We start from the raw sequence: 24,324 nt of genomic DNA, 5'->3' as shown, positions 1-24,324 counted from the left end.
TTTGAGTTCAAGGTACTTAGAAATGAGATAGAAAAAAAGGATTGAAGTCCATAATAGATTTTTTCTTCGGGATTCCGAAAATCCACAGCAAGACAAAAGCGCGTATGTTAGATTTAAGTGTTTCTGTTCTATCAAGGGAAATATGTGTATAAGTATGTACTTGTATACCATATATTATACAGCAGCGAACACAAAAATAGTAGCGAAAAATTTAATCAAATGTGTTTGATTAAATTTTTACATTTCTTTCGATATTTTAGAGTAGATTCTAGTTTTTTGTATTTAAAACTACACACGCCAATCTCAAATCTTTTTTCAAAAAAATTTCGAAAGTTCGAGAAAATTTTAAACTTTTTATTTTGTTTTGTTGGGACTTTTTTGGGAGTATGCAGTTTTGTAGCCCGATCAATTTTAGTTTAACAAAGTACAAGTTATCAGGGGCGGAAACTGTTATTCCTTTTATAATATAATTCCTTGCAAAACTATTAATTTTGGACTTTTAATATATTTCGATCAAGAAAAAATTATTTTCGGATTTTTATTACCTGAGTCCGATAGAACTAGTTAAACTCGGACTTTTAAAAATAAAAGTCCGGAAATAAAGTTAAATCCAAACTTTTATTTTTTAAGGCCAAAATAAAAGTCCGGCTTGATAACAAAGAAACGGCTTATCCGAAAATAAAAAAAATTTTGTTATCAAGCCGGACTTTTATTTTTAAAAGTTCGAGTTTAACTAGCCCTATCGGACTCAAAAAATAAAAATACAGATTTTACTTTTATATGTGAACTCTTATAGAAGAAGTTCGAAAAATAAAAAGGATGCAGGATTCGACATGATGTTGCTGTAGGGATACCTGGGAAGTCAAACATTTTCACCTAGGACAATTTTTTTATCAGGACTTTTTCGACTGCGAAAAAAAAATTACAATTATTTTCCGCCCCTGCAAGTTATAGGTATTTTAAAATTCGCATTAATTTTTTCAAAAGGGTGTTTTAGTTTTATTTTTCCTTATAAAAGATAAAGTAATGCGCGCTTAATATACGAATTTTGGGAGACCTAGGTTAGATGGTCAATAAAGACCTCACATGGAACGCATATGTCCATGATGTTACCAGAATTTGTTTGACGACCTAATGTATGGCAAATACTAAAAGTTTTCTATGACCTTACCTAATTGCTGTCTTGAGATCTAGGAACTCTGCCGCCTCTTATAGCTGGAGCCTTAGTCTGGCGAGCGCAGGACACGAACACAGAACGTGCAGGTTGTCAATTTAACCCCATTGTGCCATCTAGCTGTTTCGAAGCATGGTAGCGACCTGTTTGGTTCATCATGCATAATTTTGATCAAGACGCTAATCAGCTCTCTTTCTACGTGAAAACCGGAGTCTCTCTTTAGTGCCATCGAGTAAGCTTTAGTCTGATATTTATCTCCCTTTAGCTTACTAACATTTGTGTCTTTGTTTCTCGAGCGATTATTGCCTTCCTTTTCCTGTATTACAGCTTTTGAGATACATGGTTTTGCAGTACTTATATTTCCGTCTTGATGCGCTTGATAGATTTTAAGGTCAGTCTGCCAGTTCGGCGCCTGGTTCTGGGACTGGAGCATTTGCCCTCCTCCTTGTACCTCTTAAAGGCAGCTAACAAATCGGTGGATTGACGATGCGTAGCTGACAATTCGGTTGATCGACTTCTAAGTAACCGATGTTCGGCAAGTCGCAGCTGACGAATCGGTGGATCGGTAGTCGCAGCTGACGTATGGGTGGGTCGGTGGATGTATTCCTACGTTATTTATATGGGGGTCTAGCCCCGTAGGAACGGGTGCAGTGGACATAGCTGTGTATGGGAGGAGGGCGTAGGGACTAAACTCCTTCATGCTCAATCTCCGGTCATACCCAAACGAACAAGGTCACTCACTGATCAAAAGTAGCGGACCTGTGCAAGATAAGGGAATTACATCTGTTCACGCAAAGTGTTTGTGGTACAGACTTGCCTTATCGTAGGCCGCACCGTCGATGATCTGTTAAATTCAAACTGCAAGCTTCTCAAACTGTTTACAACGAATTATACTTAAGCAGTTAATGTCGTAGTAACCATATAGATGGTGATGCTACTGAATCCCACGCATTGGTATACTAGAGTTTTAGTCTTTCGGTCTGCCCAGGTACTTGTGTACGAGGCGCGGGGTATATGTGTTATAAATAGTTTTACCCATTAAATATGTCATATCAATTATGCTTAGAATTCATAAATTTCTAAATTTGGCAATTAAATACACTGGATCACAAATTCCAATTTTTTTTCTGCACCAGATTTGCCATTATGAAATTCCTATGTAAAATCACCCCCTGATTTCGAAAATCAGTTATTTTTAATTCTATGCTAAAGCTTTTGAGATATTTACGAATAACGGGTTTAAAAAAAAAAACAAAAAAAATTGGGTCCACTTAATCATACATATCTCAAGAACGAATTGAGCAATTCCAAAACGGTTTAAAGCTTTTAAAAGGTAATAAAATTTTCTATTAACTGGGCATACAACACTTTTTGCTAGGCCGATTCAAAGATAACGAACAATCATTACGGATTTTTTCCATTTTTTTTTTTGTAAAAATATAAAAAAAATTGTATTTTGCGGGGAAGGATCTCGAAAACTGTTTATTTTTCTCTCTAAGCTCTGTTTTATTACAAAAAAAAAAAAATAAGCTTCCATTGAACAAAATCGATTAAGTTCCCTACTGGTACATATGTGTTTAGTATTCGTATATCAGTTAGTTTGCGAATATTAACACATATGTACCAGTAGGGTACTTAAGTAATAAATGGGAATATTTACATGAATGCTTATAACTTTTGTATTAGTCCATCGATTTTGTTGAATGAAAGCTTATTTTTTTGTAATAAAACAGAGTATAGAGAGAAAAAACAAATCTGCAAAACAATAAAAGGTTTTCGAGATCCTTCCTCGCAAAATACACATTTTTTATAGTGTTACAAAAAAAATGGAAAAAATCCGTAATGATTGTTCGTTATCTTTGAATCTGCGGGGCCTAGCAAAACGTGTTGTATGCACAGTTTATTACCTTTTAAAAGCTTTGGAATGGCTCAATTCGTTCTTGAGATATATATGATTAAGTGGACCCATTTTTTTTTTTTTTTTTTTTTTTTTTTTTTGAAACAGCCGTTATTCGTATCTCAAAACCGTTACCATAGAATTAAAAATAACCTTGATTTATTTCATAATGGCGCCTCTGGTGCATTGTGGCTGTAAACCAGTGTTATACGTCAATCTTCCCCATCAGCACGCGCAAGTGCCCCAGAAAAGTTACGTATACGTCATGGTTTTTTTTTTTTTTTTTTTTTTTTTGACGGAGGTAATGCAACTAACAATCGACGAAAGAAGATTAATTAATATGTTGTGAAATACAGATAAATTGTTATGTATGTGTATGTATTTGTGTGATTTTTTGTATGACCGTGTTTGTGTATCATTATCAATCGAAGCATTTGGCAATCACTCTGAAAACAAAATGGCGGTGTTAACAAAACTGGCAAATTGAAACTTTAATTGTGTCTTCTTGAAGTGAATATATTATAAGTAAAAGTCTTTACTAAGATCAAAATCAATTTGTTAATATTTTTTTAGTACATTTAATCCTTACACTTCCGACTACCCATAACGGAAATTATGTTTGCACTAGCACCAACGCTTTACTTTTCTATGCGCAATGATAAGTTGTTCCGAAATTGGCACAGTGGGCACAAATAGGTTAAGTAAGATTTTTAACAAAAACGTTAAATTTTTTCCTTGAAAAAAATATTAGAATACTGCCCTGTAAGCGTATGTGGGGACGATATATCTTATGAAATTGACATATGAAAGAACATCTGGCACTAGAATTTAGGATAAATATATCTCTTAAGTATAAAACATCTAAAGTAAGATCCTTAAATTTCATGAATCCTTCATGAAACAATCCATCATCCATCATGTTTGCTAAAGGCAATTCGAGATTTTGAAAGATTCTCAGACACATATCTATCTCCATATGAATGTATGTATGTGTTTATATACACACCACCCACACAGCTACCCACTTGCTGATAACTGTGTACACAAGTGGCTGTTGCCTGTCAGAATACTCTCAGCTACTGAAGACTAAATATTGGTTCAGCATTGAGTTATTTACGCTTGTCTCCATCGTGGTTCCATACTTGCACTTGCCAACATAACAGAGCGCCACAGCAACAGCAGCAACAATTGTGTCCAGCCAAGTATAAGGCTAATGTTTCTGTCACATACGAAAGTTGCGTCATTATTCACTGTACAAATCTCATTCTCATATTGACGACAGTTGGTGAAATGTTTTTCATCTGATAAGGTTTTAGCTGTATCTCGTGCAAATGCTGCTGAGTTTTTATAGCATTTATAGCGAGCGCTGTTGTAGATACAATTTTCGTAGGCATAGCGCGCACTGTAAAAGACAAGAAGTATATTAAGAATATTTAATTATTTGACGGAAGATATGTTGATATGTATGTATTTATTTGTTCTACATTTTTTTATTAAAAATGCAAAGCTGAGTATAGTGAAAAGTTATTGCGTTTGTATTAGATTGGGTAGAAAAAAATGTATTGAAGTCCTCCCCTAAATTTAATGAAGCACTAACCGGTTGGTATGGGACAAATCGTGCCCATTTTTTTCAGTTTTCGATGCTTATTAACGAAGACTACAACCTTTTCAGATAAACTATTTTTATACTCAGTTGAGCAGAGCTCACAGAGTATATTAACTTTGATTGGATAATGGTTGGTTGTACAGGTTTAAAGGAATCGAGATAGATTTAGACTTCCATATATAAAAATCATCAGGATCGAAAAAAATTTTGATTGAGCCATGTCCGTCCGTCCGTCCGTCTGTCCGTTAACACGATAACTTGAGTAAATTTTGAGGCATCTTGATGAAATTTGGTTGTAGGTTCCTGAGCACTCATCTCAGATCGCTATTTAAAATGAACAATATCGGACTATAACCACGCCCACTTTTTCGATATCGAAAATTTCGAAAAACCGAAAAAGTGCGATAATTCATTACCAAAGACGGATAAAGCGATGAAACTTGGTAGGTGAGTTGAACTAATGACGCTGAATAGAAAATTAGTAAAATTTTGGACAATGGGCGTGGCACCGCCCACTTTTAAAAGAAGGTAATTTAAAAATTTGCAAGCTGTAATTTGGTAGCCGTTGAAGATATCATGATGAAATTTGGCAGGAACGATACTCCTATTACTATATGCATGCTTAATAAAAATTTGCAAAATAGAATAACGACCACGCCCACTTAAAAAAAAAGAAATGCTTTTAAGTCAAATTTTAACAAAAAATTTAATATCTTTACAGTATATAAGTAAATTATGTCAACATTCAACTCCAGTAATGATATGGTGCAACAAAATGCAAAAATAAAAGAAAATTTGAAAATGGGCGTGGTTCCGCCCTTTTTAATTTAATTTGTCTAGGATACTTTTAATGCCATAAGTCGAACAAAAATTTACCAATCATTGTGAAATTTGGTAGGGGCTTAGATTCTGAGACGATAATTTATTTCTGTGAAAAAGGGCGAAATCGGTTGAAGCCACGCCCAGTTTTTATACACAGTCGACCGTCTGTCCTTCCGCTCGGTCGTTAACACGATAACTTGAGCAAATATCGATATATCTTTACTAAACTCAGTTCACGTACTTATCTGAACTCACTTTGTATTGGTATAAAAATGGCCGAAATCCGACAAAGACCACGCCCACTTTTTCGATATCGAAAATTACCAAAAACGAAAAAAATGCATAATTCTATACGAAATACGAAAAAAGGGATGAAAAGAAATTTTTTTTAAGTCAAATTTTAACAAAAAATTTAATATCTTTACAGTATATAAGTAAATTATGTCAACATTCAACTCCAGTAATGATATGGTGCAACAAAATGCAAAAATAAAAGAAAATTTGAAAATGGGCGTGGTTCCGCCCTTTTTCATTTAATTTGTCTAGGATACTTTTAATGCCATAAGTCGAACAAAAATTTACCAATCATTGTGAAATTTGGTAGGGGCTTAGATTCTGAGACGATAATTTATTTCTGTGAAAAAGGGCGAAATCGGTTGAAGCCACGCCCAGTTTTTATACACAGTCGACCATCTGTCCTTCCGCTCGGTCGTTAACACGATAACTTGAGCAAATATCGATATATCTTTACTAAACTCAGTTCACGTACTTATCTGAACTCACTTTGTATTGGTATAAAAATGGCCGAAATCCGACAATGACCACGCCCACTTTTTCGATATCGAAAATTACCAAAAACGAAAAAAATGCATAATTCTATACGAAATACGAAAAAAGGGATGAAACATGGTATTTGGATTGGTTTATTGACGCAAAATATAACTTTAGAAAAAAACTTTGTAAAACGGGTGTGACACCTACCATATTAAGTAGAAGAAAATGAAAAAGTTCTGCAGGGCGAAGTCAAAAGCCTTGGAATCTTGGCAGGAATACTGTTCGTGGTATTACATATATAAATAAATTAGCGGTACCCGACAGATGATGTTCTGGGTCACCATAGTCCACATTTTGGTCGATATCTCGAAAACGCCTTCACATATACAACTACCACCACACCCTTTTAAAAGCCTCATTAATACCTTTAATTTGATACCCATATCGTACAAACCCATTCTAGAGTCACCCCTGGTCCACCTTTATGGCGATATATCGAAAAGGCGTCCACCTATAGAACTGAGCCCCACGCCCTTTTAAAATACTCATTAACACCTTTCATTTGATACCCATATCGTACAAACATATTCTAGAGTCACCCCTGGTCCACCTTTATGGCGATATCTCGAAAAGTCGACCACCTATAGAACTAAGGCCCACGCCCCTTTAAAATACTCATTAACACCTTTCGTTTGATACCCATATTGTACAAACGCATTCTAGAGTCCCCCTGGTCCACCTTTATGCCGATATCTTGAAAAGGCGACCACCTATACAACTACCACCATTCCCTTTTAAAACCCTCATTAATACCTTTAATTTGATACCCATATCGTACAAACGCATTCTAGAGTCACCCCTGGTCCACCTTTATGGCGGTATCTCGAAAAGGCGTCCACCTATGTAACTAAGGATCACTCCCTTTTAAAATACGCATTAACACCTTTCATTTGATACACATGTCATTCAAACACATTCCAGGGTTACCCTCGGTTCATTTTCCTACATGGTTATTTTCCCTTATGTTGTCACCATAGCTCTCAACTGAGTATGTAATATTCGGTTACACCCGAACTTAACCTTCCTTACTTGTTTGCATTTATAATGTATAGTACATGTCGAAATATAGAAACATGCCTTTGAAAAATTTTTATATGTGTGTAAAAATCAGAATTAAGAAGGTTTTTTTACGGGACAGCAAACAATTGTCAGATTTCGTAGTTACAGTGAGTCAGAAGAAATTTCAGCGAAAGTATTATTTTTATTACTAAACCAAAAAACTTTCTTTTGGAAGTACTGGTATCAGTGGTTTTTTAAATACCAAATAAATTAAACTATGTTCATTCCAAACAAGTAAGGGTGTCTAAGTTCGGGTGTAGCCGACCATTATATACTCAGTGTGAGTTTCAATTGTACAGTCAATTTGAGATAAATTACTTTTGTAATCCTATTGGGGCATATTTTAAACACAAACTATTCTCAAAAAAGTAGGAGAGTCTAGTTGGGATGTAACTATTTTTCGCTAAAATATACCTTATTATTCTAGTCTGCGACCCTTTTAAATATCTGTTATATAGAATTGAGGGTGGTCCTTAACCGATCCCTTAAATTTTTACTACAAATATTTCCTCTAAAAAGAAGGTATGTATGTATTCCCAATTTTATTACGATATGTTGATTTTCTTCCGATATGTTGGCTTCCGAAACATAGAAAATTGCTCAGTCATAAAAGGGCGGTGCCATGCCCGTTTTCAATAAAATTTTAAAATTTTTATCAAGAGGCTAAATGTACTAAGTACACACATCAAATTTCAACATTATAAGTGTATTATATACTAATAAATAATCAGGTTTTTTGTGTTTTCCAAAATGTTATGTATATAAAAAGTGGGCGTGGATGTGGATGGGAGATGATTGCCGAGGATTCAATGTACCAAATTTCAATAAGGTATCTTAATATTAACTCAAGTTATCGTGTACACAGACAGACGGAAAGGCGGACAGATATGACTAAATCATTCAATCATTTTCATCCTGAGCATTTTGACATACGAAAATCTATATTTATCCCTATTCGTTTATGCAAAACGTGCAAAGCAGGTATTGATTTTTATCGAGAAGTGGACGATTATTTATCGATAAGTAATCGAAAAACATCGATTTGTTATCAAAAAGGTATCGAAAAGCTATCGGGGTTTCATCGGAATGTAACCAATTTCTTATCGGCGTGTTATCGATTCGTTTTCGACGACTCATCGACTTATTATGGAGCACATACCGATACACATGATGACACATCTATAACCCGCCTATAATAAGTCGAAATTATTTGTTTCTAATAAAGTCGTCTCTTAAAATATGAGTCATTGGCACTCACGCCTTTTTTTAAATAAATACTTTGGAAAAATCTGAAATCCTCTTGATTTCGGGACGAACAAGGCGACAGCTGTTTCGATTTGCCTGCAAAATATCTTAAACGCTTTTTCTGCCGCCAATGGGATCCGAATCCAACTCAACCAAAACCACCTTTCTTTTTGTTTGCATTTTGAAAATTGAATTGAAAATCATTAAAGTTAAGTATTTTGTAATAATGTTTGCTGAACTTTGTACTAATTCACGAACAGTGTGTAGTATAAAAAACTTTAATAAAAAGCTAAATACACACACACATATGCACCTACAGAATACGTGAACACACATAAACATTTTTCCAACATTAAATTCGAAACTCGCACCGCATGTCTTATCTCAGCTTTTGAGTGCACAGCAGCAAATATTTCACAGAAATGTTTGTACGAACAAATGCGTGCCATGCAATTTATTATTAAACTTTTTCTGAGCAAGACAGCCTAACACAAAAAAGGACACTATCTCCGTAGTGAAAGTGACACATTATTACTTACCAACAAAACTCTAAGAACTTGTTGGTCACATTTGAGTGTTCGCCATGCAGCTCTTCGGTGAGTATATCCTGAAATTTGCGCGTACAAAGCATCCAGTCATCCTGTATATAACTGAAACAGTCCTTGTGTTGTAGATAATCTGTAAGTGAGCATTAAATCACATTTGGTGCCACTAAAAGCTACCTTAAGCTAGCTTAATGAGAATAAACAAAATGCATAAACTAATGTATGAGTTTCTACAGCTAAGTTTTACAAACTTGCACTCCAGTGCAATCCGATAAGTTGGGTGGGTACTAAATCATTTCTTTAACAAAATGTTCAACCGCGCCTACGCGCCAAATGATGAGGTTACCGACGTGGATAGAATCGAATGGGTGCCATAAGGTCAACGGCCGCAGGTTCAATTGACTTTTGTCCACTTCAAATGGCCACAAAGTTTATCGAAGTTATGACCCCATGTAATGGACAGAACGTCTAGTTTAAAATAGTTAAAATTCCAAGGATCCTTCTTTTCCGATCTGTTCATAAAGTCAAATTTTTTCTTAAATGGCTATAAGGTTACAGCTACGTTTTTTTACTTTCGATAATTATATTTTAATAAGGTTTCTATCATCAAGTGGTAAAAGGGGGTGGGTCCAGTTGATCCGATCTGACTCTATTTTAGCTTTACTTTCTGTTTTGTATCACTCACTGTATTACAACCAATCATATGCAAATGTTTACACAAAGAAAATATATAGGGCATGAATTCGAAGTTAAGTGAAAACTGTAAAGAACTGTAAACGTAAATAAATAAACATATACATACACACATATTTAAATTGCTTTAATTATTTCCTGTGTTGACGAGCTTAAATGTATTTTGAGAACTTTGACGTATAATGTTTCAAGTGTCATTTTCCCTTTAACATTTGTTCACACTTATGTTACTTATGATGTGTAGTAGGGATATCACGGAGCTTCGATTCCCATTCCGAAAGCTCAAAAATTTTCTATCCATTTAAATTTAGTACTTAATAAAAGAACAGAACAAACCCGCAAACAACAACTTATATAAATATTTAGAAGTAGCATACCTACTTCAAATTTATTTATAGAGGTTCAAGTATATACATACATATGTATATAGGAAGGCTTATAAAAGTGTGAAAATAATAAAAAATTTTGTGTACAGTAAAGAAATTTTTATACTCAGTTGAGCAGAGCTTACAGATTATATTGACTTTGATTGAATAACGGTTGGTTGTACAGGTATAAAGGAACCGAGATAGATATAGACTTCCATATATCAAAATCACAATATCGAAAAAAAATTTGATTGAGCCATGTCCGTCGGTCCGTTAACATGATAACTTGAGTAAATTTTGAGGTATCTTGATGAAATTTGGCGCGTAGGTTCCTGGGCACTCATCTCAGATCGCTATTTAAAATGAACGATATCGGACTATAACCACGATATCGAAAATTTCGAAAATCCGAAAAAGTGCGATAATTCATTACCAAACACGGATAAAGCGAGGAAACTTGATAGGTGAGTTGAACTTATGACGCAGAATAGAAAATTAGTAAAATTCTGGACAATGGGTGTGGGACCGTCCACTTTTAAAAGAAGGTAATTTAAAAGTTTTGCAATCTGTATTACAAAACTAAAAGAAAATTTCAAAATGGGCGTGGCTCCACCCTTTTTTATTTAATTTGTCTACGATACTTTTAATGCCATAAGTCGAACAAAAATTTACCAATCCTTGTGAAATTTGGTAGGGGCTTAGATTCTAGGATGATAACTGTTTTCTGTGAAAAAGGGCGAAATTGGTTGAAGCCGCGCCCAGTTTTTATACACAGTCGACCGTCTGTCCTTCCGCTCGGTCGTTAACACGATAACTTGAGCAAAAATCGATATATCTTTACTAAACTCAGTTCACGTACTTATCTGAACTCACTTTGTATTGGTATAAAAAATGGCCGAAATCCGACTATAACCACGCCCACTTTTCGATATCAAAAATTACGAAAAATGAAAAAAATGCCATAATTCTATACAAAATACAAAAAAAGGGTTGGAACATGGTAATTGGATTGGTTTATTGACGCAAAATATAACTTTAGAAAAAAACTTTGTAAAATGGGTGTGACTTCTACCATATTAAGTAGAAGAAAATGAAAAAGTTCTGCAGGGCGAAGTCAAAAGCCCTTGGAATCTTGACAGGAATACTGTTCGTGGTATTACATATATAAATAAATTAGCGGTACCCGACAGATGATGTTCTGGGTCACCATAGTCCACATTTTGGTCGATATCTCGAAAACGCCTTCACATATACAACTACCACCACTCCCTTTTAAAAGCCTCATTAATACCTTTAATTTGATACCCATATCATACAAACCCATTCTAGGGTCACCCCTGCCTTTATGGCGATATATCGAAAAGGCGTCCACCTATAGAACTAAGCCCCACGCCCTTATAAAATACTCATTAACACCTTTCATTTGATACACATGTCATACAAACACATTCCAGGGTTACCCTAGGTTCATTTTCCTACATGGTGATTTTCCCTTATTTTGTCTCCATAGCTTTCAGCTGAGTATGTAATGCTCGGTTACAGCTTAGCCTTCCTTACTTGTTCTTTTATATTTCCTGCTGAAAATGTCAAGCACTTCATTAGGGTCCATTTTTCCCCCAATATCTTCATGGCGGTCACCGTGGTGTCATGACAGCGTGCTCCGCCTACCACACCGAATGCCCTGGGTTCACACCCCGGGCAATATCAAAATTTTAGAAATAAGGGTTTTCAATTAGAAGAAAATTTTTCTAAGCGGGGTCGCCCCTCGGCAGTGTTTGGCAAGCACTACGAGTGTATTTCTGCCATGAAAAGCTCTCAGTGAAAACTCTTGTGCCTTGCAGATGCCGCTCGGATTCGGCATATAACAAGTAGGTCCCGTCCCGCCAATTTGTAGCACGGCCTAAAATCTCTTCTGAGGTTATCGCGCCTTACATTTTTTTTATTTTTATCTTCATGGATATGCATTAAAACCAATCCATTCAAACGCTCCCCTGTCATCCTGTTGCAAAGATACGACTTTAATCGGCGTAAGGTGGAGAAAGATCGCTCGGCAGTGCTGTTAGTCACTGGAAACGTACACAGCAATTGACAAAGGGTTATAATATTTGGCAACGCCGTTGCTCGTTTGTAGGCATCTGCTGCAGAATTTGGGATATTTTCTGTCATTTCTTTCCAAATTTTTAATTCTCCCTTCAAAGCTTGATAACAAGGAATGTCTTCTTTATATACTTCTGCGCCTTGTAAAACATTCTCCAAGTCTTCATCGCTGAAGTTTTGGGACAGCAACTTTTGCAATTGCCCAATTCCTTGCATGGATACGTTAGGAAACCTGGATGACATTTCGTTTATCATATAGTCTAGAAAAGGAATATATACTGCAACTCGGTAATAATCCTCAACTGACTGAGTCTAAATGTTTGGTAGATTATTTTGACGCCCGGTGATTCTGGGGACCGTTATTTCTGCACCAATCTCATTCACGATGGCCTTAGCCTGGTTGAAAAGTTGTTTAAAAGAGTCAGTGCTAGTTTCACGTTGTCTCTGTAAACCTGATGTGGTCATATCAATAAGGTTAACTTGAGAAACTATATCAATATCTTTGGTTTGTAGTGATCAGGATAAGGGCAGCGTGATTCCTAAAATATCCGAGAATGTTGCCAAGCTTATGAGAAATTCCGACGAGATTACAGATTGGGGAAACGCAAATGGAGGTAAAGCACTGCTTCTGTTTCCTTGATTTCGATCAGACATTTTTTGCAGTATTTCGGGAAGACATGGCAATACATCTAAAAATGTCGAAACAGCTTCTTGTCTTTCAACCCATCTAGTCTCACACATTTTTTTTAATATATTCTGTTTTTGCTTTGGCAGATGAGATTGCATTTCTTCTCTCTTTTGTTACTGAAAAATATGTGAATTTTAAATCACTTTCCAAAAATTCCTTGAAACCAATAAACAATTTGTAAAGAAATATAAATTCGGTCATATTGCTCCAAATACTACTGTAGCTGCTTTTTTAACACTTTAAAATTCAAGATCTCAACCTCTTGAACTGGTAAAAGCTTTAAGTTTTTGTAAGCTATGATTTGAAAAATTATAGTCTTCGGAACCGTTTTTTTAACATTTACTAATTGTTGGAACGTGTCGCCGTGGAAATTTTTTCGAGTGAATTTCCACAAAATATGTACTCTGATAAAATCTCTACAGTACAAAAAAAAGCCCGGTGGGGGGCTGGGGGCACAATGCGCACAACGTATGAGCAATAAAACTGATTCAACTAAGTACCATTCACACTGAATACACATCCACGGGTAAATCCATACATGCTAACAATTTTCTCTTACAGTTCTTGGTAAAACATAAGATTCGGCTTTTTACAGCAAAAAAATGAAATGCAAAAAAGTAAGGAAGTATAAGTTGGGGCGAAACCGAACCTTAGTATATTTCAAAAGAAATATCATTAACATAAAGTTAGTTGAAATCTAAAGGAACTTTTTCAGTGTTTATGTGAAAAATTTTAATTCTCATTCGAGAACGATTGGGGTTTCGGAATCGATCTATTCAATGAAATTAATAATTTAAAAATTTTATCCATTTCTGAGCTGACGAGTTTTTCTGTAGCTGAGCATTGTTAGATTTTGAAGCCTAATAAACCACTGCCTTTCAAAACTCGGCAAATAGAAAAAAAAAAAAAATTGTGAACAGGGTTATATTATGTACAAACACACACCAAACTGGCAATTTATACCATTTGGACAATTTATTATGCAACCTCTCATATAATAAATTGCCAATTTAAAAAAAAAATTGCGTCATAAATTGTTTCAAACTGCAAATGCAACCTTGTAAAGTGGATTTATTGAGTAGACTTAAACGTCAGTTACGCATGGCTCAGTTACGGTTGGCTCATCTCATCAGCTGATTTTATTTTTTTGATTTCACTGGAGTAGGGGTTGTTAAAAGAAAATGGCAAACTCAAAATGTAACCAAAACATTGAACACATTTTCTTACAACACACAAAAATTTCAAAGTTTTATGTGTTCATTCCATTCCATTCGCCTAATACTAACACGCACATTTTGACAATTTGAACAAAGGTATGTTGTTACTGTAGAGATGAGCCACCCTGCTATCAAATTACTACAGTGTAAGCTAAATTGAGTTGTATGAACACCACTCAATTTAAATCGAAATAGCCTGAATTTATTTTTCTGTTCGAACATAGTATTAGCCTTGTTTCATCGGGTCACCTGAGAGCAGTGCGCTGAAACAACGTCGTGAAAAAAATTTTCTATTTATGAAAATATAGTTATCCGTAAGTTAAGGCCCTAAAATGTCAATATAACCAAATTTAATTAGAATTTGTAGATTTTTGCACGGTTTTTGGCATTAAAAGGGTTGTGGAGAATTTAACAAAAATGGCTAGGGCCATGCTCCCGAAAAACTTTGTGGAGTGTTTTTATCGCTACAACAATAAAAACAGTCAGTGCCGCGCACATTTATCCCTTTTTTTAATTTTAGTACTTTGTCCTACCAGTTCACTACTGGCAATGGCGTTACGTATAATAAATAAACTGTACATTTTGTTATGATAAATTTGTTTTTTTTTTTAAGTGGACGTGGTTTTTAGTGTAGTTTCCTCAGGTCTATATATAATATCAAAAACCATATTTCTACAAAATTGCAGTGATATTATTGGCTTGCAAAAATGTAAAATTTCCTTCGAATTAATGTAGGCGGTACCTCGCCCATTTTCCAAAATTTTACTTATTTATACTTAGCGTTAAAAAGTGAATCCACTCGCTAAATTTATTAATTTACCGGTATTTGTTAATGTATGGCAAACTTTGAAATTTTCTTCTTGTAAAAGAGACCAGTGCCAAAATTTTACTTATCGAGTTTCATCAGTTTATCGGTCTGTGGTAACGAACTATCGCTTTTTTCAGTTTTTGAAATTTTTCGATATTGAAAAAGTGGACTTTGTTGTCTTTTGAATTCGCTCATTTTCAATACCCATCTATTCTGAGCCCATATAGGACAGTATAGATATATATTGATGCTATATTATGTTCCAATAAAGAGGCATAGGGTTGTTATACTCACAGTTTGATCACTTCCACTGTTTTCTTCTCACTCATTATTTTCTGTCCCTTAATTTCTACTCTTTCCTCCACCCAAGCTTTTCTCTCTTCGGTGCCGTTTTTCCCGTACATTCTTTACTTCTCCCTTCCCATCACTTTTCCCCATACCTACTTCTCTCCCTCGGCCTCTATCATTTCTTCGGGCCATCTTCCAGCTTTCGTTGTATTCCTTTGCTGTTCATCTCACCAGAAACAAAAATGCATCCAAAACCATCGAAATGACAAGCTAAGTCGATTTAGCCTGTTTTTATTACCTCCGATGATATACCTGTGAAATTCGATATGAGGAATTAACTTTGAGCTAAAAAGGTATCTTGCCGTTCTGCAAGTGGGCCTTCATCATTTGTTTTAACCCCTAGGATTGGATAACTTTATAACTGCGTTTTTATATAAGGGGTGTTTTGATATACATAACTCCTTCCTATATGTACACAACAGGGTAAACTTTGCTGTAGGTACTGCTATAATATATATATTAAAAAAATAAATGTAAGGCGCGATAACCTCCGAAGAGATCTAAGGCCGAGCTTCTCTTCCAATTTGCGTCGTGCTCCTCTTGATTTTCCCTACAAATTGGCCGGACGGGACCTACATGTTTTATGCCGACTCCGAACGGCATCTGCAAGGCAGATGAGTTTTCACTGAGAGCTTCTCATGGCAGAAATACACCCGGAGCGCTTGCCAAACACTGCCGAGGGGCGACCCCGCTTAGAAAAATTTTCTTCTAATTGAAAAACCTTATTTATAAAATTTTGATGTTGCTTTGCCCGGGGTGCGAACCCAGGGCATACGGTGTGATAGGCGGAGCACGCTACCATCACACCACGGTGACCGCGATGAGGTAAAAAATAGTGTTTTAAACCTCATATATATACAAAGCGAATCCTCTTGGCTAAAAGACTCTTCAAACATTTAAACATTTTCCTATAAGATTATGTAAAACTATGGGTTAGAGCTCTTGTACAGATTTTATAAGAATTTCAAAATTCCCCATAGGATCCTAAGGCAAAAATTGTGATGAGGCACTACTAAACATTAAAAATATAAGCCGCAAATTTTACAAGCAACCTTTCTTGGATGTCATGAACAATATTTTCAATATCAAACGGAAAAAAATGTTGGCCCGCCCTAATATATATCCTCTATATTTGATGAAGTTATTAGAAACCACTTATTTTCGTTTGACGCTCAGTAAGACGGCTATAACAACTAACCATTTTCTTAAAAATAATAAAAGATCTACTCTGAGACGAACTAATACTTGTTCTCTTTGAAATAAGTATTTTTTCTTCTGGTATGGGAATTTAATTTCTTTGATCAACAGATTTCCTAAAATTCAATCAGATTATAGTTCCGCTACATTCATAAAATGTAAAAGATTTTGCAAGAATTCATTTTGCACGGATTCACCCATACCCATACATATGTAGGTATGTGCAATGAATAATAGGAATTACAATCACGGGATTCTGTGAATCACGAAAATCTTGGAATTAACAGCCAATAACACCGACATTCTCGGGTTTTGTAACTTCTTTGTAATCATATCGATTGCCGAGTAGAAAAACGTCCTATCTCACATTTTGTTTCCGAAATGCCCTATCTGAGCTCAAATTCAATACATTCTACAAAAATTCTGAGATAGGACGTTCTTTGACCGAATTTTCAAATAGGTCGTTATAGAGCGTTATTCAAACGCTTTCTGAGATAGCGCCATTTTGAAACGGCAGACGAAATAGGAATCCCGAAAATTCCAGGGAAGCGAATATAGGAAAAAATGACATCCCTAGGCAACATATAAAGTTTACGACCATACGTGGCGTATGAGTAACTTATTTGTGATGTGTTTACTCAACACTTAATGGAATTTCAAATTTCTTTTAAGTTTAGCAGCAAAGTGATTGTGCGTAAAACTTTTTCCAAGGCATTTAAAAACTACTTAAATTAAGTTCATTTAGCGTTGTTGAGATCTTAAATCTGACTAAATTTAAGAGCTTAACGTACTGTGAATGGTGCGGCAAAAAAAATATATCCTTTTCACTTATATACCGTATATATATATCGTCGCCCGCTTGCCAGAAGCATGAATGTGCCAAAAAGAAAATGTTGGGAAATCGAGTTTCAAAGTTTATTGCTCTCCCAAAATTAGACGAATTAGTTTCTAGTGTAAAAATGTATTTATATATTATACTCACACTATGCTCTTTTAACTGAGATAATTGTTCTCCTCGCATCCCTTATATTCTCCGAGATTTAGCATATTAATTCTTCTAGCACAACATAAATTTAAAAAGCTGATATATTTTTTGTTAACACATCTATACAAAAAAATTAAAAGTAGTCGGATCAGGTTAATCTGCTCATGCTTTCTATGCATTTTGATGCGCTGAATCCGAATAGTCCTATAAGAATTGGCCCAACAGGTCATGGTATGGCCTTAACCTCAAAAGACGTAAAAAAAATCACTAAAGATTGATCTTTAAATAACATTAGGGCCAAGCCAATTCCGTTGGCGGATTGGGATTCGGAGCATCACAGTACATCCACGTCTTTGACTTATCGAAAGTATGTATGTAAATGAAAAAAGTTACACATTCAATTAAATTTCATATACACTAATGTGTTTTTATTTAAGATATTATTGCAAAGGGCCACCGTGACGTGATGGTAGCGTGCTCCGCTTACCACACCGTATGCCCTGGGTTCACACCCCGGCAAAGCAACATAAAAATTTTAGAAATAAGGTTTTTCAATTAGAAAAAAATTGTTCTAAGCGGGGTCGCCCCTCGGCAGTGTTTGGCAAGCGCTTCGAGTGTATTTCTGCCATGAAAAGCTCTCAGTGAAAACTCATCTGCCTTGCAAATGCCGTTCAGAGTCGCCATAAAACATGTAGGTCCCGTCGAGCCAATTTGTAGGGAAAATCAAGAGGAGCACGACGCAAATTGGAAAAGAAACTCGGCCTAAGATCTCTTCGGAGGTTATCGCGCCTTACATTTATTTATTTTTTTATTATTGCAAACATAAAACTAGTTCCTATTCTCATCAGAATCAGAATCTTCTGAAATGTTGGGTTCGTAAAAAGCGTTCCCCTCAAGATTTTTATAAAAAGATTGATATTATTTCGGTATAAGAAGTTTTTTACACAATTTTTCCAAGTATTTTAGTTTTGATTCGGGAAGAGGCAACGGCTTCGAATAAACCGGTTTGCCTTCAATTAAACAACTATTTTTTTTTCGGATATGAAGCTATTAAAAATCCTTCATCGGTATAATCTTTTTTGAAGAATACCAAGCACGCATTATTCAATCACAAGAGGTTTGCTCGACAGACACATTTTTTGACCATTGCAGCCATTTTGCTCCCAGATCGAATTGACATCTGTTAACTGTGTTGTTTCTTTGCAAGTTTTCGAAAAATATTAGTAGTAGAAATAAGAAGCAATCAGTTTACAAATACCCGATAAGTACTGAACTGCGTAATTCTTTAGAACATTTATTTTCATTTTATGATGAATTTATTAACTATGCCATGATCTGTTAGTGTGGCTGAATATAGTTTTTATGAAAAGTACGGACAACAAGGAATCGTGCACTTTCGTAAACCTATGAACATACGAATCCTAAACCACTTCAAAATTCATCGTTCAACGTCAAAAACTCGACTAATAAATCGATTCACGTAAAAATTACATTAGTAAATAATTAGGATTCCATAGCGAAATGTACTCATTGAGCATGTTAACTTATTCGTTCCGTATGTTCGGAACATTCGTCTCCATTTAAGAATTTGGGGAATCAGTTAATATTTTGAATATTATGTATATTCGGACCTCGTGAGGTAGTATCAAACGAACGTGTTCCGAATATTCTAAATTAACGGTTTATCCGGAACACTTCCATGAATACTTAACGTAAAGGAGCTTTCCGAAATTTCAGAATAAAAAGGTGTATACCCCCTGTGAAGCAGGGCCACATAAAAGCTGAACTCTTCTGTCAAAGACACGACCGGAATATAAAGTTCTAAGACAATAAGCCGTTTTCTTTTATTTTTTATTTGTCAGACCATGTCGGCTGCCTTTTCAGTATCATCCTATCTCAAAATATTTCTCAAAAAATTCCCATTTCATGATTTGTCACAAAAACGGCCTGTATTATAATTAGATTGAAGAACGCCTCAGAATGCTTTTCATTAACTCCCTCTTATGTCAAAATGCATTGAACCTATGCTCATATAGGGAGATTTTGAAACAGATTTTGATATAGTGTATTTTTGAATAAAATTCTAAACCAACATAGCTCTTTATGAATTCACGAAATATTTTGTAAAAATGAATTATTTCCTCCAAAACCTGTTGGCATTTACAAATTTATTATCATTACTAATATACTACTAAAAGTAATTTTCTGCTACAGTTTTCGCTAAAGGGGATTGAATTATTACCGGTGTTTCTTACTTCGTAAAAGCACCCCTTCCAGATTTTTCAATTTGGGAGTGTCAAAGCTCTGCCGTCATTGAAGAACAAACCTCTAGTATTTGAATCATACCAGGCACGTATACCCGAACATGCGAATATACGAATATGTGTTGTTCTTTGTTTTTTTTTTTAAATTGTTTAGCCATATCGCCGAATGCGTCATATAATGCGCCACATTAAAGCAGAACATCTCTGAAGACCGCTGGTGAGTAGTCCAATTTTTGTTAGGCCCTCGAGAAGTTTTTTTTAGAAAACCCTTAGATGGAATTTTGTATTGCACGATCCGTCTTGTTTATTCGCTTTACAACTTCAATGGTCATTGCAGTGACTTTGATGGGTCTGACTAGATATTACTAATGAAACGCAATTCACTTATGTCGGTGTCTACAAAACCCTCATAAAGAAATTATCAGAGCTGACGCTGAAGATTTTGAGATGTTTAGAGTCGATAGAACAATTATATCAAACTGCATATCGAAATGTTATAGTATTTTCTTTGTTCGTATCTTCATTAGTGAACATTCGAGATTTTGCGGCAACGCTGCCTAGGCAATGTTATGCGAATGAAAGAGGACGCTCCAGTCAAGAAGTTACTCTTATCGAAATACGCGGAAGAGAGCGGTCCTCACTCCGCTGGAAGATCAGAGGGAAAACGATTTGAATCCCCACTTAGCAAACGAAACGAAACCGTTTTACAGGTTAAGCGCCAAATAACTAAGTAATAAATAACTTAACCTAGTCTTAACTAAACATGAAAATATCATTTTCAATATGCTACCAACCTCTTTGAAAGTCAGCATCACTGCAAAAGCGCATAAAAAATCTACGCGCTCCTTCCACATTATTCTTGAACAAAACCAACGTTTTATTTGTGAGACAACGAGCTGTGTAATCGTCAAAGCATTTCATACCTCTGCTGAAAACACTGAAAATAAAAAAAAAAATAAAAAATAAGCACTTAGAAAAATGAAAATGAAAAATGTACTAAGCTTTTATCAAAACATACTAAAAATATGAAATTTTTGACATATTTTGTGTGGATTATGGTAAAATCGTGGCACATTTGTTCAAAATGTTTGACACGTGATAAGAAAAATGCCTACAATTTCCCAGTTTTATGTACAAAGTTATTTTTTTTTATTGTTGCCTATGGAGATGATTTTTATACTCAGCTGAGCAGAGCTCACAGACTGCACTAATTTTGTTCGCATAACGGTAATCCGTAACGGCATAAACTAATCGAGATAGATATAGGCTTCTATATATCAAAATCATCTGGACGAAAAAAGAAAATCATTTAGTCATGTCCGTCCGACCGTCGCAAACTCGATAACTTGAGTAAATTTTGAGATATCTTGATGAAATTTGGTCTATAGGTTCCTGGGCACTCATCTCAGATCGCTATTTAAAATTAAAAAAAATGGGATTATAACCACGCTCACGTTTTCGATATAGAAAATTTCGAAAAACCGAAAAAGTGCGATAATTCATTACCAAAGACGGAATAAAGCGATGAAACTTGGTAGGTGGGTTGACCCTATAACGCAGAATAGAAAATTAGTAAAATTTTGGACAATGGGCGTGGCACCGCCCACTTTTAAAATAAGATAATTTAAAAGTTTTGCAAGCTGTAGTTTGGCAGTCGTTGAAGATATCATGATAAAATTTGGCAGGAACGTTACTTTTTCGATATCGAAAATTACGAAAAATGAAAAAAATGCCACAATTCTATATCAAATATGAAAAAATTGATGAAACATGGTAATTGGATTGGTTTATTGACGCAAATTATAACTTTAGAAACAACTTTGTAAAACGGGTGTGACACCTACCATATTAAATAGAAGAAACTGAAAAAGTTTTGCAGGTCTTGGAATCTTGGCAGAAATACTCTTCGTGGTATTACATATATAAATAAATTAGTGGTACCCGACAGATGATGTTCTGGGTCACTCTGGTATACATTTTGGTCGATATCTCGAAAACACCTTCACATATACAACTAAGGGCCACTCCCTTTTAAAACCCTCATTAATACCTTTAATTGTTTACCCATATCGTACAAACAAATTCTAAAGTCAGACCTGGTCCACCTTTATGGCGATATCCCTAAATGGCGTCCACCTATAGAACTAAGGCCCACGCCCTTTTAAAATACTGATTAACACCTTTCATTTGATACCCATGTCACACAAACACATTCCAGGGTTACGCTAGGTTAATTTTCCTACATGATGATTTCCCCTTATTTTGTCTCCAAAGTTCTCAGCTGAGTATGCAATGTTCGGTTGCACCCGAACTTAGCCTTCCCTACTTGTTAGAGTTGTTGGTGTTACAAGCGTCGAAGCGAATAAAATAAAAAAGTAAATGCCTGTTCGAAAACTTCTAGATTGGGCAGATACCGTCATAGATGAGCTAATTTATTCAAATAAAATACTATTCGTAATTCTCAAGATTATTGCTCAGCTATCTTCAAATTTCAATATAAAACTAGTTTTTTTATTGATATAAGGTATATAAGCCGTTGTTAAATAGCGGCATCTCCAAACACTTCGCTATCATGCCTATGTTCGAGTTGATTTGTTTCCGTTTCTAGATACCGGATACTAAAGACGACAGCTTAAGAAGCGCACGGGACGGTATTTCTTTGCACTTTCATCTCAACCATCTCAAACCAATTTTTGCGGCGTTTATTAGGGCTATTCGGTATCCTGTTCGAAACATTTGGTTCGATCAATGAATGAAGTTCCGACAGTATGTAACTTTACACAGTTTGAATAGGTAGAGCGTGACAGCTTCTTTGCTGCTCTCCCCGCCGGAGCTTCTGCGAATACTTTTAAAAGGGGTCGCCATTCTCTCAGCATATAGGCCAAGCGGACAGGGTAGTAGGATGATTGTGCCAGTTATAATAAATATTTCTTTTCTTCATCTCTTACACTGTTATCATACTGTGATGAATATTAGCAACGCTAATGGATACTATCATCTCTAAGCCAATGCTAAGCAGTGACTTGTATGCACATCAACAAATCAATCATTATTTCTATACATATGACCATACAAGCAGCGGAGAGCAACGTACAAAAACATGCATATATCTGAGATACTCCCAAAAGTAGACAATCATCTGTGGAAGTATCGCTCACTTATACACGCGCATGTGATAAGCTATAACGTGCATCTGTAGTTATAGCTGGTAATTTTATAGCTGGTAACTAAGTTAAATTCTAGAAACGCCTAGAAGTATGCGAACGAGGAAATCGCAGAGTATAAAATGAGGTAAAGCTGAGAATCAGTAATCAGTTTGATTTAAGCACGCTATCTGTTGATAAGTAGAAGTGTTATTGTGAAGTACTTTAATAAAGGCCATTTTGCATTATTGAATATTGGAGTTATTTACTCAACAATTTAGTGATTCGAACGTTAGATTGAAAATAAGCGGAATTTCACTAAATTCGTTACAATACTATTGTAAGTTTGCCCAGTTTGCTTGTTGATCTTGCAGGTGTCCGAGGAGTACCAGCTGGAGATCGCTATCTCCCTGAAACTGCAATGTATATTACTTTTGATTGATATGAGTGGACGGTGCAATTCAAACAACAATGCAGTATTCAGCAATGCTCCTGCCCTTATAAAAGTTATGTTAATGAAACTAGCTGCGACTTGGCCTCTTGCAGCTGCTGACGGCCTTAGATAAAGTGCGTTTCTTGGCTGTCTGAATCAATGCCTCGAGCCCTCTAATCAAGTCCTCCGACAGGAGCGTGCAGGCCCTATCAATACCCAGAACTTCCGCTTGGAAGATATTAGCAAAGTTGAGAAGGCGGACAGCGGCGAGTTTCTAAGTATTGGTAACATCCTATACTATTCATTTTTTCTGGTTCATATCTTCTTTCTCTTTTCGACTTTCCTAAAAAATATTTAAATTTAGAATAATGCTGATGCTTTGGTTGGGCGAAAAAGTATGGATCGTATTGCACCAATATACCAAATTCAATACGCCAATTCAAGGTCAGACACATATTGCGGCAAAAAACCTTGCTAAAAACATGTTCACCTCACAAAAGAAAATAGCAGCACAATTGCAAGGAAAATGTTGAATTTATACGCATTTCCTTCAACGTAGACTCATTAATCATTATTTTTGTGAGCCACAAGTGACTCAGCGAGTATTGACCGAATGCTGCCCTTTAAACAATTGCTTAAATGTTGCTTAAATTCTATAATTGCTCTTTAAAGGCTCCAGCAGCGTGAAATTTCCAAATGATTTAAAATTTAGCCGTAAACAATGAGTAGTTTTAAAACTCTTACATCATTTCACATGCTACACTCACACAGTAACCAGATATAGTTAGTTAGTTACCGAGTAAAGTAAGTCATCAATTGGTTATGTTATCCTGCCATACTCACTTCCCTTACAAGTTAATTCTTTGAAATACGCATCAGTCATGGTGTACGCTTTTAAAAT

At 35.5% G+C, this 24,324-nt stretch overlaps 1 protein-coding gene across 1 annotated transcript in view; it reads right to left on the bottom strand.

Annotated features, from left to right (window-relative positions):
• Positions 1-3,158: 3,158 nt before the first annotated feature.
• The window catches only part of LOC137237530 (uncharacterized), a 36,334-nt gene continuing 15,168 nt past the window's right edge, over positions 3,159-24,324 (bottom strand). Inside the window, exons 2-4 of the mRNA XM_067761266.1 lie at positions 20,642-20,784; positions 9,177-9,315; positions 3,159-4,473 (exon numbers count right to left, since the gene is read on the bottom strand). Of these exons, the coding sequence (XP_067617367.1) occupies positions 4,185-4,473; positions 9,177-9,315; positions 20,642-20,784 (571 nt within the window). The 3' untranslated portion in view covers positions 3,159-4,184. The remainder of the gene's footprint in view (positions 4,474-9,176; positions 9,316-20,641; positions 20,785-24,324) is intronic.

This window comes from Eurosta solidaginis, chromosome 1, assembly GCF_040869045.1.
Source record: "Eurosta solidaginis isolate ZX-2024a chromosome 1, ASM4086904v1, whole genome shotgun sequence".
Classification (NCBI taxonomy): domain Eukaryota; kingdom Metazoa; phylum Arthropoda; class Insecta; order Diptera; family Tephritidae; genus Eurosta; species Eurosta solidaginis.
Note: the sequence above shows the minus strand (reverse complement) of the source record. Positions and strands in the feature narration are given on the sequence as shown.